This window comes from Strigops habroptila, chromosome 16 (genome assembly GCF_004027225.2).
Source record: "Strigops habroptila isolate Jane chromosome 16, bStrHab1.2.pri, whole genome shotgun sequence".
NCBI classification, from domain to species: Eukaryota; Metazoa; Chordata; class Aves; order Psittaciformes; family Psittacidae; genus Strigops; species Strigops habroptila.
In genome coordinates, this window is record NC_044292.2 from 7,215,181 (window position 1) to 7,230,888 (window position 15,708).

At 45.3% G+C, this 15,708-nt stretch overlaps 1 protein-coding gene across 3 annotated transcripts; it reads left to right on the forward strand.

Annotated features, from left to right (window-relative positions):
* Window positions 1-1,419: 1,419 nt before the first annotated feature.
* Window positions 1,420-15,698, forward strand: WRAP73 (WD repeat containing, antisense to TP73). 3 transcript variants are annotated; one of them, XM_030508163.1, is made up of 12 exons: window positions 1,420-1,590; window positions 2,083-2,235; window positions 2,770-2,886; window positions 8,940-9,012; window positions 9,900-10,003; window positions 10,606-10,692; window positions 11,537-11,671; window positions 11,763-11,840; window positions 13,163-13,268; window positions 14,205-14,330; window positions 14,970-15,161; window positions 15,244-15,698. In XM_030508163.1, exons 1-12 carry the CDS (start codon window positions 1,522-1,524, stop codon window positions 15,351-15,353), a joined length of 1,350 nt encoding a protein of 449 aa, XP_030364023.1. In that variant the 5' UTR covers window positions 1,420-1,521; the 3' UTR covers window positions 15,354-15,698. The 3 variants fall into 3 exon arrangements, with proteins under 3 accessions (XP_030364023.1, XP_030364024.1, XP_030364025.1); XM_030508164.1 differs by lacking the exons at window positions 1,420-1,590; window positions 2,083-2,235; window positions 2,770-2,886 and adding exons at window positions 6,616-8,112; window positions 8,336-8,470; XM_030508165.1 differs by lacking the exons at window positions 1,420-1,590; window positions 2,083-2,235; window positions 2,770-2,886 and adding exons at window positions 6,616-7,839; window positions 8,336-8,470.
* The last annotated feature ends 10 nt before the right edge of the window (window positions 15,699-15,708 follow it).

Sequence of the window (15,708 nt, forward strand, 5' to 3'; positions counted from 1 at the left end):
TCCCTGTGAGGGTGCTGAGGCGCTGGCACAGGGTGCCCAGAGAAGCTGTGGCTGCCCCATCCCTGGCAGTGTTCAAGGCCAGGTTGGACACAGGGGCTTGGAGCAACCTGCTCTAGTGGAAGGTGTCCCTGCCCGTGGCAGGAGTTGAAACTGGATGAGCTTTAAGGTCCCTTCAAACCAAACCATTCTATGATTCTATGGCTCATGGATACACCTTCTCACTGTCACTTGCTCTGCTGTGAGTGAGCAGCGTTCATCAGTGTTAAACCATCGGCTCCATGTTCGAGTCTCCCACCTCCCTTCAGAGACCAGCAGCCCACCTCTGCCGCAGGCCCCCGCCTTTGCTTGCAGGGCAGATGGTGACCAAGGAGCAGCTGTCACTGTCCCTGCACTACAGGCAGAAAACAGACACATTTACCAGCCCCTAAAGACATCGGAGCTGCTGTAACTGGTTTTTGATCCATAATGAAAACAAGACTCAAATGCTTGCTCTGACCCGGAGGTTTATTGTTTAAATGAGATGCACTGTACTGGAGGGGCACCTTTTAAAACGACAGGTAGGGACAAGGGGGAATGGCTTTAACCTGCCAGAGGGGAGATTGAGATGAGCTCTGAGGCAGAAGCTCTTCCCTGTGAGGGTGCTGAGGCGCTGGCACAGACTTTTCCCAGAGAAGCTGTGGCTGCCCCATCCCTGGCAGTGTTCAAGGCCAGGTTGGACACAGGGGCTTGGAGCAACCTGCTCTAGTGGAAGGTGTCCCTGGCCGTGGCAGGGGGTTGGAACTGGAAGAGCTTTAAGGTCCTTTCAGATCCAAACTGTTCTATGATTTACCAGCCCCTAAAGACATGGAGCTGCTGTGACCAGTTTTGGGGCCCAAATACACGATCCATAATGAAAATAAGACTCAAATGGTTGCCCTGACTCTAAAGTTTATTTTTTAATGACCATGTCTGTATCCCCTAACGGAGAAGATGCTCCCACCCCCCCAAAACCTTTACTTATTTATTTATTCTAATCCAGTTACCGTCCTGTTTACAAGTGAACCCCTATTGCAATTAGCAGCTCCTCTGGCCTCGCTGCGCCCCTAATTGCCATCAGCAATTAGCCGGGACGAGTCATTACCGAGGGCAGCCGGGCGCGGGACGCTGCCCGCGGAACAGCGCCGGGTGAGGGGGGGCTCGCTGTGGGCGGGGCTCGCTCAGGCCGTGCAGGGGCTGCGGGGGGGGGGTCACACCGTTACACGCCTCATTAGCGGCTCATTTACATGTTAATTACCGCCTGAGCCGCTTCCCGCTGCCAGCCCCGCGCAAGCGGTGCCGCACCAGGACTACAACTCCCGGCGTGCCGCGGGGCGCCGCCCTCCCCGTTCCGATTGGTTGTTGGGGCAGCACGATCCCGCTCTGATTGGGTGTTGGGCCGGCTCGGTCCCGCCCCTTCCCCCACTTCCGCCGCGGGCCGGGGCCGGGGCCGTGGCCGTGGCGGCGGCGCGGGCGGGTTTGAATCGCGGCCGCCGCGGCTCCGCCATGAACTTCTCGGAGCTGTTCAGGCTCTCGGGGCTCCTCGCCAGGTTCTCCCCGGACGGCCGGTGCCTGGTGAGTAGCGGCGGCTCCGCGGCCTGAGGGGAGCGTTGGGTGAAGCGGCAGCGCGGGGCCTTTGGGCCGGGCTCCGGTGTGTCCCCCCGCCGCTGGGGCAGCTCCCCCCGGCCTCCAGGCCTCACAGGCCGGGCACTGCGGGGGGCGATAGCGCCGCTGGTCCTGCGAGGACAAGCGTGTGCGTGGGGCGGGTGGGTTGCGGGGGGGCTTTTAGGGGAGTCTTTATAATGGCGACCAGACTGCGGTTACTTAATGAACTTGTGAGCCAAAAAGTAATTGGTTTTAGAGTAGAGTTAGTTAATGAGCAGTGATGGAGTGAGGATTCCATGTATTAACATCCCCCTTTCCTCCTGCTGTAACTATTCCTATTGGAGTTCACAGCACACACCAAGCCCCTCCGAAATGAGCCCCCCAGCCAGCCGCAGCACTGCGCGGCGCAGTGGGAGTTGTGGCTTTTGAGGCCAGCTCAGCTTTGGCTTTGCTCTTGCCCAGGCATCATGCATGCAGTACCGTCTGGCGGTCCGGGATGCGGGCAGCCTCCAGATCCTCCAGCTGTACACGTGCCTGGATCAGATCCAGTACATAGAGTGGTCGTCCGACTCGCTGTTCATACTGTGTGCCATGTACAAGCGAGGGGTTGTTCAGGTAAGACACAAGCAGGGCAGATCCTGCGGGGGATTCGTGGGTGCTCTGGGTGAGCGCTTCTTAATGCAAGCACCAGTTCAAGGCTTTTGTTAAAGCCTTGTTACTGATAATGCAGGGTTTGATGATAACCCCGCATGCCATTATTTTTAAAACAGACACCTTAGTTTGAGAAGAAATCCATTTTAGAATAAAAATGTTCATCAAAGCTGGAGTCTGCCTTACCAGCTTTCAGTGCAGTGGGAACTAAATACATGCAGACTTGTTAAATGCACTAAAACTCGTTTTAAGTTCAGAATTTGTCACATCTAAAAAGCCACCTTACTTTACAATTTGTATAAGCACACAGAGCTGTGGGGCTTACTTTTGTAGTGGGATCCAGCGCCAGTCCTTCATGGCCACAGCTCTCAGGGGTTTCCTGACGTCTCTGGTGTGCGATGCAGAACCTCGTCCCTGCTGTAGTGTGTGATCGCAAGCAGAGGGGGTGGTGAGCTGCTGGTTCCCTGTGCTGCCTCTCTGGTTTCCTCTCTGACCTAGGTCTGGTCCCTGGAGCAGCCGGACTGGCACTGTAAGATAGACGAGGGGTCGGCAGGATTGGTGGCCTCATGCTGGAGTCCGGATGGTCGTCACATTCTCAACACAACCGAGTTCCATGTGAGTGTGAAGTCACGATTCCTCTGGATGGTATCAGATGTTACTGTCTGCACTTTGCCTCTTAAAATAACCTAAAGCTCTTAAAGCTGTAGTGGTGGTGAAGAGCACGGATATAGATTTCCTGTATTCATGTATGTAGTCTCAGTTAATTCCAGTGGAGTGTTCTGTTAACATTTTATTCTCTTGCTTTGAATGATAAGATAGAATGTGGACACTTGGCTTTGAAGGTAAAATTATATGTTTAAGAAAAGTGTAGGGATGACTGCTGTTCATCAAAGCAATTTTAGAAATCAAATGTCTTGTTCATAGCTCAGGGAAGACTCAGGATTTCTACCAAAACCAAATAAAGCTCCAAACCATGAACATTTAAGGGTTGTGGAATTAGAAAATACGATCTGAGGTTTATTGACCTATGAGATGAGATTTAGAGAAATACTTTCATAACTGTTTGATTTGGCACATAGGAGTTGGGTTGCTGTTGATGGAACACTTGGGAAATTAAAATTAAAACACCTCTAAGTGCTTATTGATGAAGAGCCCTGTTCTGGAGCACACCCTGAGGTAGACTCCCAGTGTGGTGTGGCTGCTGGGCACTGGGTTTGTTGGGAGGCCTGGGGAAGTCTGAATCTCCACCTTTGTGGTCTTTGGATTAGAGCTGGTGATTTGGTGTTGTTCATTGCAATGATGAATGGTCAAAAACCAGCAAAGCACTACGTGCGAGACAGGCACACGTGGCAGAATTCTCTGGCAAGGATGTTTAGTGCTGGCTGGGGTAGAGATATTCAGTCTTGTTCCATTCCCCTACCCCTTTAGACAGTGGGTTACGAGAAGTGATGAATTTAGGCCCTAGTTTTCCTAGCAATGAATCACCCTGATGGCAACTAAAATCAAATGAGTTTCAGAACTCATTCAGAACTTCAACCTCAAGTTGTTAAACTCCCTGCTAGTCAGAGAGAGGCGTAGTCAGTAACCCCCACCAAAGCCTGGTGCTATGTGCTACAAGTGTGAGTATCTCATGGCACGTGCCTGTGGGGGTGGACTAGCAAGTATTTATTGCCTCCAACAGAACTTGGTTTGACCTTAGAGGATTTCATTAAGCCTTTGCCAAGTTGGCATCTGTCTTGGGATAGGTTTTCTTTCCAGCTGTAAACAGGTTGCTAAATTAGCTTTTGTCAGACAGCTGCCTGGGTTATGCTGGTGTCTGAGTTGTGTTTACTCTCTCTCTGCTAAATCCATAGTCTGGTGGGACAGACGGAGTAGTGCTCGAGACAGAAACTGTCAGGATACTTAATATTGGTGTATTATGTATGTTATTGAATACAGTGATTGCTCGGAGGGCTTAGGGCTGCCCTGTCAAGCAGTACAGCTTGGCTTTGGTTGCCTGATGCTTTCAAGCAGCGCAACTAATTACTCATACTCTTAATTCTTCAGGTCAATATGTGAGCTCCACTGTAAGTCACAGAAAACTTCATTATTCCTGGAATTTTTTTAAAGGATATGGTTGTGCTAACTTATTTTTAGCAATCCATACTTACTAATGCCTCAGAAAATGATTCTTCAGCTGACTTGCAGTCAGGTTTTTTTGTGGGCAGCATTAGAGTGAATGATGTGGGGTTTTTGATATGACTGGTGTGCACCAACTCGAGATGAGTGCAGCACGTTTCCAAAATCCATTTTGACTGTTCAGTCTTCTGAGATAGGCAGCAATGCTCTGTAGGCATTTAATATTAATATAGCTCTGCAAATGTGATAACTTTATTGGAGATGAGTCTGTAAAAATAATAATTTACAAGTTTTTGGGTCCCAGAATTGTTACATGACGCACATAAGACTGAATGGCAGAGGTACCTGTCCAAGATTTCACACAATTACTGCAATAACAGCACAATATACAGGGCAGCCAAATGGTACAGCCTTACTGGATGGAGTGCATAAGACCTGTTCACTTGACAGTGAATTGTTTATAACAGTAATGGGTTATGGATGCAGAGGAATTTCCCATGCTTACTTACAAAAGTGTGTGCAGTACCTAGATAGTTGATTGCTAGAAGATTCCACGTTGTTGGTGTGTCCTGTGGAAGATGTTGTAGCAGGTATCTCTCCACTTACAGTGCCTGAATTTATAGGCATGGGTAGGGCTTACACATGAGCTGCAGATGAAAGAGATGGAGAAAACAAATGGATCCTCTGCTTCCTCATGCCTCCTGTTTGGTGATAAACAACGTGAAGATCAGCAGCATTGTGGAGTGTTTCTTTCAAGAGCCATAATATAAACTAAGATATTGTACTTTAGTTCTGCGTTAGGTAGTGAACACTGAGGAGCTTCTTTCAAACTACAGCAGCAGGGGGAAGAAGTGTGTGTTTCTGTGTATATTGGAGCTAATCCTTAGTAACTGTAAATGGCTGCATTGGTTGAAAAATGCTTTCTGTCGAGGAATGTGCTCTGAATAATCTTCTGAAATCCAGTGCTGACAGACACTGCTATGTAAGGAGGCCTCGTGACCCAGTCAAGTCTGGGACAAAAGTTGACGGTCATTTGAGATGCAAGGTTGTTTAAAAGTGTGTTTTTATCCATTGAAAATCACCAGTCTTACACCTGCCTGTAGCTGTCAACATCGGGCTGTAGTCCTGAACCCAGCACTGGAGACTGTTTATCACGTTACCATCTAAATACTTTTTATTTCTCAGCTGTTTTTAGGCTATTTTAAAAATGCTGCTGCTTTTGGTTTGTTTTTCCACTGCAAAACAACAGCTGAAAACTTCTCAGACACCATTATCATTAGGATTTGAGTTTGACAATGCCACTTAATGGATCTGTGCTGAAGAGAAAGCACCCCTCAGTGCTCAGTGCAGAAGAGCTTGCTGCAGGCTTGGCTGACCATGATCTGGTCTCCTGCTGTGAAAGCAATTGTTCCTTCTCCACAAAGTCTCTGAGAAAAGCAAGAAAGAGCAATGCAAACTTAGTGCAATATGTTTCTGTCTCATAATCATATGATAGCTGTGAAATAATCACTCTTAGGCTAGTTTATGTTGGCAGCTTGGGCCAGATTGTGGAATGATGTTTCAGTTCCAGTTGAGAATATGAAGGTTCTCCCTTTTTTGTCCTAATTTAATTGTAAACGTGTTGTTAATCTGTGCAAGATAGCTGTGAAGTCCATAGGTTAAGCACATAATGTAACTTGCTCAGTTTATAAATGTTTAAGTGCACACAAATAGAAAATCTGAAACGAATCCCAGTCCAAACTGATTCCCCAAGGAATCAAACTGATTTCCTTTTACATGTTTCTAACACTAGGCCAAAACCTTCAGGCTCCTGTTGTGTGACTTGAGCAGGAGGTTGCAAGGATGTTAAGGCAGAGCATATCGGTGGTCTCTAACTTGCTGTTGTGCACTTCCCTTACCAGCTTGCAGCCTTTTCAGGAATGATGCTGGAATAGAGGATCTTCTTAGTGGTTATGGGTGTGTTGTGACTGGTGGATGTGAAGTCTGAAGTGCTTTCGTTACCAAAGGATTGTCAGCGTTGGTGAAGCACATGCTCAGCCACTAAGCACAACATGACAAGAATGAACAGGGAAACCATTATTAGTGTGATCTCTGGGGAGTTACAAAACTTGACCCTGTTAGAGAAGGTTCTGAGCAGCAAACAGAGGACCCATCCGTGGCAGTGTTCAAGGCCAGGTTGGACACAGGGGCTTGGAGCAACCTGCTCCAGTGGAAGGTGTCCCTGCCTCTGGCAGGGGTTGGAACTGGGGGAGCTTTAAGGTCCCTTCCAGCCCAAACCAGTCTGGGATTCTGAGTCTCAGACAAGGCAGAGGTGACAGAGTTTAGCACATCATGTGTTGTTTCTCACCTATAGAGATTCTTCTCTTCCTACATACTCGAGCTTGACATGAGCAGTGAAGTTTTGCCTCAGCGTCAGCCAACATGGTCTGGGGTAGGAGAGCGTTCGACACAGAGCAGGCCAGGTGAGTTGATCCTGAGGCCAAGCAGCAGCACAAGTGTAAACTTGGGTGCCTTTGTTGGGAAAAATTACGATGCAGACCTCAGCATTTGAAGCTTGCAGCTGCTAAGCTTGTATTAAGTGGCTGCAGAATGTGCCTTGTGTAGGCTGCGTGTTTTGGTCGGGGGAGGAACAGCAGCAAGTACATTTAACACTGCAATTAATAGGGGCAAGCAGCATATCACTATTGCAGTTGTGCTAGAAGAATGTGAGTAGGCATTGTGTTGGTATTTTTAAAGTAAATCTTGCATGAAGAGCAGACTAACAGTGCTGTATTTCTGTGTGTCCGGAAGCGAGCAGTTGCAGCGATAAAACTTGATTAATGTTCTTCATCTTGAGGGTTCCTCTAGGACCTGCTAAACTTTAAAGGCTCTGTAGATGTCTAGCTGTAATTTCATACCTGTGAAATAAGAGAAGAGAATAATAAATGCTGTGTTAAATAGGGGTGCAATACCTTCTCTAACTTTGGATAGAAGTGGACAGGAATCTGACCTGATTGAGCTCTTTCCTTTAATAAATTAACTATTTAAATGATTTCCTCATCTCTTCAAATTTCAGAAGCTTTTTCTGTGTACAGAAAGCATTTGGGAGAACAGCTAATGCTGCTCTTCTGCTTTGGGACTCCATGTATCTTCAGAGTACTTATGAGGATCCTGAAGCTTGGTTTGAACACCATGTCAACTATGACAGTTGTGCTGTGTAGCAAAAATGATGGTGTCAGCAAGAGAGAACCTTTTGAGGGCTGTTGCAACACCTGGTCTGTAGCATTACCAGGTAGAAGAGAGTCATAGAATGCTGCCCTGGAATCCCTTGCCACCACTGAGCAGTGTCGATTCCTTCAGGGAAGGAAAATGTGCATTGAGGACAAACAGGCAAAGCATCATGGCAGAAACTTCCTTCCAAGGGTGCTGGTGAAGCTGATGGTCCATCTGATGCAGGATTGGGATGCAGTGGTAGGCAGTGCTGAAGTTTTACCTCTGTAATGAATCAGAACTAGTTTTGTTGTTCAGTAGTTCTGGGAAAGATGGCTTATGACTGTGGTGCTTTCTTGGAAAAATAGGTTTACCTGCATCTCTCCTAGAATCTCGTACCTTGGTGCAATAAAATGTAGGAAACCACAAGAAAAATACTATCCTGGGAACATTCCTTGCTCCAGCTATAAATGATTCACATGCCATCCTGATTAATGCACATATGTCTGGTGGGGCTGCCGTTGCTAAGGGAGAGTAAGTATTTGTTTTTAATTGAATAATCTGCAGATGGCAACACAGAGCTTCCAGAATGTGGGCTGTGACCTTGAAGAGCTGTGGAGAGGCTTCTTTTGCAGCTGACAGCCTTCTCTGCTGTTTGGGTGGCTTATGGATGCATGAGCCTCCAGAAATATCCCAAACATCACGTTTAATGCCTTGCTCTGCATGGCATGTTTTGGTTCTTTTCTCATTTTTTCAGTAAGGATGTTGCCTTTGAGTGTGTGACTGAGGAGGGAAGGGCAAAATGCAAAAGAAATCAGCTGTCAAAGCAGAGTGTGTCTTGGATTTGAAAAATACAGCTACATTTTCATACTTGGTAGCTTTTTCCCAAGAGGTACAATGTTCTTAAGTTGCTGTAACTCTTCATCCATTCATAAATGTAAGAAACTTCTCATCCCTCTTCCAGATTCTGTGATGAAACTGTGTTTTTTCCAGCTGAAGAGTGCCTATGTATGATAGATGTAGCTAGATTCATGCCACTATCAGTAACTTTGGTGTTGGTGAAGAGCTTTTCTCCATACTGGTGTTTTGCCTCTCATATACCCCTCTGGTGTGTTCAGTGTGCCTGTCGTGGTGATTTGCAATAAGTAACCTTACTAACTGAAGGGACTTGGGAGAGAATTCCTCACAGTTACTTCTCAGGCTTTGTTTGAGCTACATGGAATAGCTCAAAGCTTAGTTAGCCACAGAGAGTACATCGATCTACTTTGTGTGGCTGCAGTAGGTTTATGGGGTTTCTATTTACTTACCTTTTCTATCTACAGAATTAAACACATGCTTCCTTGTCTCTGTTTCTTTGGCAGCTGCGGATAACAGTGTGGTCCTTGTGTACAAAGTCTGTATCTTACATCAAGTATCCCAAAGCTTGTCAGCAGGGTAAGTGGCACAAATCTAACACCAGAATGGTATTGTTTAATATGGCAGAAAGGGAAAAGGAATGTGATGGGTAATGACAAAACACAAGTCTCAGAGTGGGCTCTGGCCCTCTCTCTGCTGAGGGGTTGGCTTGCCCCCGTGGACCCGTGTCCCACCAGCTGTGAGCACAGAGAGATGTGCTATGGGGTTGTCGTGCTCTCGCTGTGGCTGGAGAATCACATCAATCCATGTGCCTGTCCTTCAAATCTACATCTTTGCTGCATTTGCCTCTGAAGGGTCCTTTTAAGACATCAAATGAAGCTGGATGCATCGGTGATGAAAAACACTAATCCAAAGTGGCTTTTGCCATCCCTTGCACATGAAAAGATTTGAAAGGGAAGCTGTGTCAGGCCTGTTTAGCCACATGGCTGTGGTTAGCAGTATCCTGCCTGAGGCTTGTATCCCATGTATGACACAAAAAATTATGTATCCCGTATAAAATAAGAGTGGATGTGGGCTGATGCCTGGAAGCTGGTGGAGTACCAATGGTTGCATAACTAACCCATTTAGCTTAGATTAATGAACTGCTTATTTCAAATCTGTGGCTTTTATATAACAACTGTCTGTCAGTAATCAAACATGGGGTTTTGAAGCATGCTGAAGTTCTGCTGTAGCTGTGAAGCTGTGTCCTTAGAAGTAGCACATGCAAAGCCTAAGAACTGTGAGACGAAGAAGTTAGTGACACTGTGCATTGCCTTGATTTTGATTAATGTGATCTATGAAGACGTTTTTTCCTTCTCTTTTCATTTATCCTTTGAATTGGGAGTAATTGGTCTTCCTTGTGGAGTTGTCAGCTATTCTGTCTTGTTTTCTCTCTCATTTTCTTAATTAACTTTGTCTCATTGCAGGGATAGCTTTCACTAAGGATGGCCGCTACATGGCAGTAGCAGAAAGACGTGACTGCAAGGACTTCATTAGCATCTTTGTGTGCAGCGACTGGCAGCTACTGAGAGTAAGATATGTCCTTGCCTTCCCCTCCTTCTGTGTAACCTACAAGCATGTGTTGCATGCTGCTTTGGCCTCGGCCACTTTGGTAGGCTGATTTTAGGCTGTGCAGGATGCACACTAGCATGTCCTAGAGGACTGGATGGATCTGAAATGAAAACCCATTAAGAACTATTCTGTCCATAGTGTCACCTCTGGCTCAGGAATTCTAAGGCTCCTTAGAAGCTGATGGCAGGATTTGGGGAACACCATTAAATGCTTGTTCCCAAGCACTTCCGTGATGATCCTGTACCGGCCTTTGAGGCAAGGAACTAGCCTAGCTGGATTTCTTGACTGATTCAGTGTAACTACTTTTCCTTTCTTATGAAATGCTGTTTATTTTAAGGTATAGCAAGTTTTTGCCTCTTTCATAAAGGGAAACCAAAGAAACAGGGAATGCAGTGTACTGTTCCAAAAGAAAACACTTCTGTTCCCATGCTAGCATACCAAAGGCTCCCTGGCATTTGTGGTAGCACCTAAAAGAATAAAACTGGGGATTTTAAGTCAGAAGCAACAGTATTTGTTAGTACCATATTTCAAATGGTTTTGTGTTTTCTCTTTTGGGGGCAGCATTTTGACACTGAAACACAAGATCTATGTGGGATCGAATGGGCTCCTAACAGCTGTGTCCTGGCAGCGTGGGATACGTGCCTGGAGGTATGGTATGGAGAAAAAACTGATTATTTTCTGGGAGAGTCCAAGTTGAGTTTTAGTTGCCATGGATAAAGCACTATCTAAAATAGCTAGTGTTAAGTTCATTTTTCCCTTAAACATAACAAAAGCTGAACTCAAAACATTCTAACTGTTATACTTGTATTGGTAATGGATGTCCTTATGAGTGCATGTCAAACTGTTGTGTAAATCTTCAATGACAGCAAATTATCTTCTTGGCTTTCTGATTTATCTTGGAGAAAAAATATTGATTGTAAGCAATGCAGAAGCTGTTATTGAAATAATGGAAGAATTCTTCTGCGACACTCCTACTGTTTTATTTTGCATTGCACAGTAATTTTACGGTTAAGTACTCATCTGAAAATTTAGCAAGGAATGTCTAATATTCTGCTTTGAGTAGGTGAATTTGTGGGTATACAAAAGTGTCCTCCAGTGGCCATGATTTTATGGGCTCTGGGATCAAAACAGCCCTGGGAAAGGGCAGGGTTGGAACATGCTGGATCAGAGGGCTGGCAGATGCTGAAGGAGAGTGATGGTCTTCCATAATGTCATCTGCTGATGCTGATAGAAAGTGTTGGGCTAGAGGGGCCACTGCTCTGGCCCAGTGGGGCATTTGTGCTCTTGGGGACAGGGTGGCTGTGGTCTGAGAGTGCCAGAAGAGCCAAGCTGGAAGCCTTGAGCCTCTTGTCTCAAGTCATAGATAAGAGGCCAGCCCCTTTGTATTTAACTTGCTGCCTTTTAGTCAGGGAGAGTTTGGAAGGAATGGTTTTGGCTGTCTATGACTTCAAACAATATTGTTAGTCTTTAGAATAACCCATTTCTGTTCCAGTATAAAATACTGCTGTACTCCCTCGATGGCAGACTCCTGTCCACATATCGGGCATATGAGTGGTCCCTTGGCATTAAATCAGTTGCCTGGAGTCCCAGTAGTCAATTTTTGGCAATTGGCAGCTATGATGAAAAGGTAAGAAATAAGTTTACTTTCTCTCTGCTACCTGAACCACTTGTAGAGCTTTGTCATACTGGTTCTATCTTGCACTGCTTTCCATAACTAGGTGCGTATCTTGAACCATGTAACTTGGAAGAAGATCACAGAGTTTGAGCATCCAGCAACTATTGTGAACACAAAGACTGTAAGTATGGATCTGGAATCCCTTGAGTCATTGGCAGTGCTTTGATGCTGCTGTTTGTATCCCAGAGATAACCATTTCACTCTGGAGACCTTGCTTTTCCCCTCCTAAAGTGTAAAGGGCTTGGGAAATCCCATGAAAATTTGGGGGTGTAAGAGAAAGAGAGGAATCCTTTCAAGTTTGGACAATGTGTGTACGATCCACTCAGCTTTAGCACTGGTGGATTCTCAGGTGCTTTCTGTCACATGCCGGTGTATTTTGATGTAGATGGGGATTGCATTACAGATGTGCGTGTGCAGAGGATGGCAAACAGGGAAACAACAGGAGAGATTTGTCTCAGCTTTATGCAGTTCGTGACTTTAAACAGCCTTGGACCTGGATTGCGGTCAGATCTACATCTTGTGTGTACAGGCTCCTCCAGCTCACCTAAAGAACATTTCCTGTAAACATCTGTCAGGGTTTATTTTTACCCTTGCATACATGTATGTGCAAGGCCCAACAGATTCTGGGTAGTTGGCAGCAGGCAGAGAACTGTGGCTTTTGTTCCAAAAATCACAAACTGTTCCCATCCATCAAGGTAAAAGAACACAATGTAGTAGTGCTGCGTGCTGCTGCAGAGGGAGGCTGGGCTTGTGTCTGGACAGATATCCTGGGAGAGTTCACGTGTACAGACTCTAAAGTCTGCAATATTCGCATGGCTCCAGTGATGCCTCTAACCAGAACTGAGGCGTGATCCATTAAATGCACCTCAGCAAAACTTCTCACAACTCAAAAATACCCTTACTTCCAGCTAGGTGTACAACATGTAATGGAAAACAAATGGGAATAGCTCTCTGCTACACAGACAGGAATTGCAGTTGGCGCATTTTATCCTGGTGCTTATGTTTGGGAATAATATGTAGTGGGCAGACTATTAAAATATTTTTGCTATTCCCTTGCATTTTTTTTATGATAGTTTTCGATTAAGAGTCTTTGTTGCAAAAATGAAATCTGTGTTCCCATTGTAGCAAAGGTGATTTATTGTGCTGCCAGATTTTAGCTCTCGGGAATAACGGATGAGGTGTGCTCTGGCAGCCTCACTCTTCATAGACTTCAAGGTTCATTTATTTATCACAGGAGTGTTTTCCTGATCACGATTCCAAACAGCAAATGATTCACTGAGTTTGGTATTTGCCTACCAAAGCCTTTTCCTCCACTGGTGAACCAGGGGATGCTGAGACACAACACACTTGCAAATGAGTTAGTGGGATGTGGATGGTTTGGTAATAGCCCATGTTCAAATCCTCCGAGGCCCTTCTGTAGAACTCTCACTTGTTTCTTTGTAGATTGTGTATAAAGAAGTGGAGAAATCCCCATCTGTTGAAACAGAGAGACTTTCTTTCCCTCCAACAAGAGCATTGGCTAGTTCTCTCTTCAGCACACAAAGTAAATGTAAGCCAAAGTTTACTACGACGAGATGCTTGAGTTTGCCACGTGAAGTCTTTCTAGAAGCAAACACTATAGGTGAACTCTGCCCCTTTGGTACTGGAATGGCTCCAGTGGGTGCTCTGAAGGGCAGTGAATCAGTGCTGCACCCTGCTAGCGGGGCTGCTGTCTGCAGGGTGGTTTGAAGGCAGGTTAAAGATCAGCAGGATACTGTGGAAGAGAACTGTAATTGCTCAGGTGTTGCTCTGTTTCAAACCAAGAACAGCCAGATCTTGCTCTCGGAGTTGCTGGCAAAAGTTGTCCCAGCATTGTGTGGGTTTCTTCTGGCTTGTTCCATCTCTGCAATGTAATTTCATGACTTAGTTTAGCTGTTGCAGATAATCACTGGAATCGGATGAACTGCTGCAATTAATCTTAATGTGTCAGTTCCAATAGTAGAATCAATAATTAGAAAAGAAAATAACCAGGTGTTCTGCTCTTGCCGTTTGCTTTGGGATAGTAATTAGTCCCTGTAAAAAAGCAGAGCATGATGAAGGCCTTTTTGGCTTTTGTCTAAGAAGCTGTAGTTGTAGCAGTGCTTTAAACTTGCCTCCAGACAACAGAAATATTAGAGAGGTGGCAGGCATTGGATGATTAGTATTCTTTTTTGATATTCACTGTTTGCAGTGCTGTGAATCATCTTTGGTTTGCATTGGTGTTTGTTTGAAATACGAGTGAAAAGATAGCAGAAAACTTGATATCCTGTTTTCTTGTAGTTTAATCCCAGGCAACAGTGAGTGTTTATGTGAAGATGCATTATCTTAAGACAGTGGAAGTTTTAATAGGAACATCTTGGAGAAGAGTAAAGTACAGCCCTATCATCTCAGAGATAAGGGGTGTTTAACAGTTGGAATGTAAATATTTTGTCCATTCAGGCTTGATTACTTCTCTTTCAAATTCCAGATGACATTTCCGAGGTGCCACTCTCTTTGCACTGTGTCAAACCAGCTGCTGACCGGGCAAATCCCAAAATGGGCATTGGGATGTTGGCATTCAGTCCGGATAACTGCTTCCTGGCTACCAAAAATGGTGAGTTCCTACTGCCCTGCACTGAAGGGGAAACCTAGTCCCTGCCTGTGGGGTTTAAAGTCAGCTCTGTTGAGCAAACATGCAACTACAGAGGAAGATCAGCCTATGTCTTCTAGTGTACATAAAGTGTTGTGAGTTGCCAGAGCTGCTTATCAGTGCATTAACTCAGCCTTGGCTTTGTATTTAATGAGTAGGATGCTTTTTATGTCCCTTTGAATGTAGGGGAGCTTGCTGTACTAGGAAATGAAAGGCACAAATTTCTACCTCCATTTACAGCAAGTGTCTCTTGAAAGGCAGAATTCTTCACAACCTGTAGTGGGGGGGTTTGATTAGTGAGAGTCATGGATTTAACTTTACATCTTTTCCCTTCACTGCTCCTGAAGCGCTGCCTGTGTCTGTGTCACAGAAGCTGTGGTTCTGGAAGACAAACCAAGTCACTTTTTAATCGTTTTTGCAGTATTTCCAAGGCAAAATTGAAGGCAGTGCTGGGCAAAACTCTAGTGGTGTTACACTTGTGGTGTACCCGAGTGGTTTGTATTGTGTTGTGTTAGACCTCAATAGTGCCCATTTGGTAAAAAGATCATGCTACTTAATTTATCCTTCAGGTACAGATGTGATTACCTCTTCCTTTTTCAACAGATAACATTCCTAACGCTGTCTGGATTTGGGACATTCAAAAGCTGAAGCTGTTTGTAGTCCTGGAGCAGTTGTGTGCCATCCAGTGCTTCCGGTGGGACCCCTGCCAACCCCGCCTTGCTGTATGCACAGGGAATAGCAATGTCTACTTGTGGTCCCCAGCTGGCTGCGTGTCAGTGCAGGTCCCAGTGGAAGGTAAGGCCTGTGGGAGCTTCCACAAGCCATCAGCAGCTTTACTTACTATTCTTCCACTTACCAGCCTGATCTGTTTCTGCAGGTGACTTCCCGATCGTGTCTCTCTCCTGGCATTCCAGTGGAGACTCCATGGTGCTTCTGAGTAAGGACAACTTTTGTGTGTGTTACTTGGAAAGAGAAGAGGTAAAATAACAACCCTTTGCATTAAACTGCTCACAAGTTTGAGAAGGAATGAGGACGGGGATCAAACCCTGTTGCCCAGTGTGAAGTTCTTGTATTTATGGATTATTTATTTGAAGGAGCTTACCCAAACTCCAGTGTGTGAAGTACTGTGATTGCATTTGGATGATGTAGCAACTTGGTGTAGAGAATGAAGCCTGGATTGCAAGGAAACTGTAGTACTTGATGTATTTAAAGTTCAAGAGAAAGTTTATCAACTATGAAACCTTGTTTTCTAAAGCTGTAGCTGTGTGTATATAATGTATAGCTATTTAAATTTTATAATTTCCAATAAATACTTTGATAGTTACAAACTTGCTATGACTCT

Excerpts from the sequence above, each read along its gene's own strand:
- WRAP73 (XM_030508163.1), top strand. The coding sequence starts at position 1,522 with ATGAACTTCTCGGAGCTGTTCAGGCTCTCGGGGCTCCTCGCCAGGTTC. Across the intron at positions 2,236-2,769 it reads ACAAGCGAGGGGTTGTTCAG|GTCTGGTCCCTGGAGCAGCC; the intron begins GTAAGACACAAG and ends TCTCTGACCTAG. Across the intron at positions 13,269-14,204 it reads CTTCAGCACACAAAGTAAAT|ATGACATTTCCGAGGTGCCA; the intron begins GTAAGCCAAAGT and ends TTCAAATTCCAG.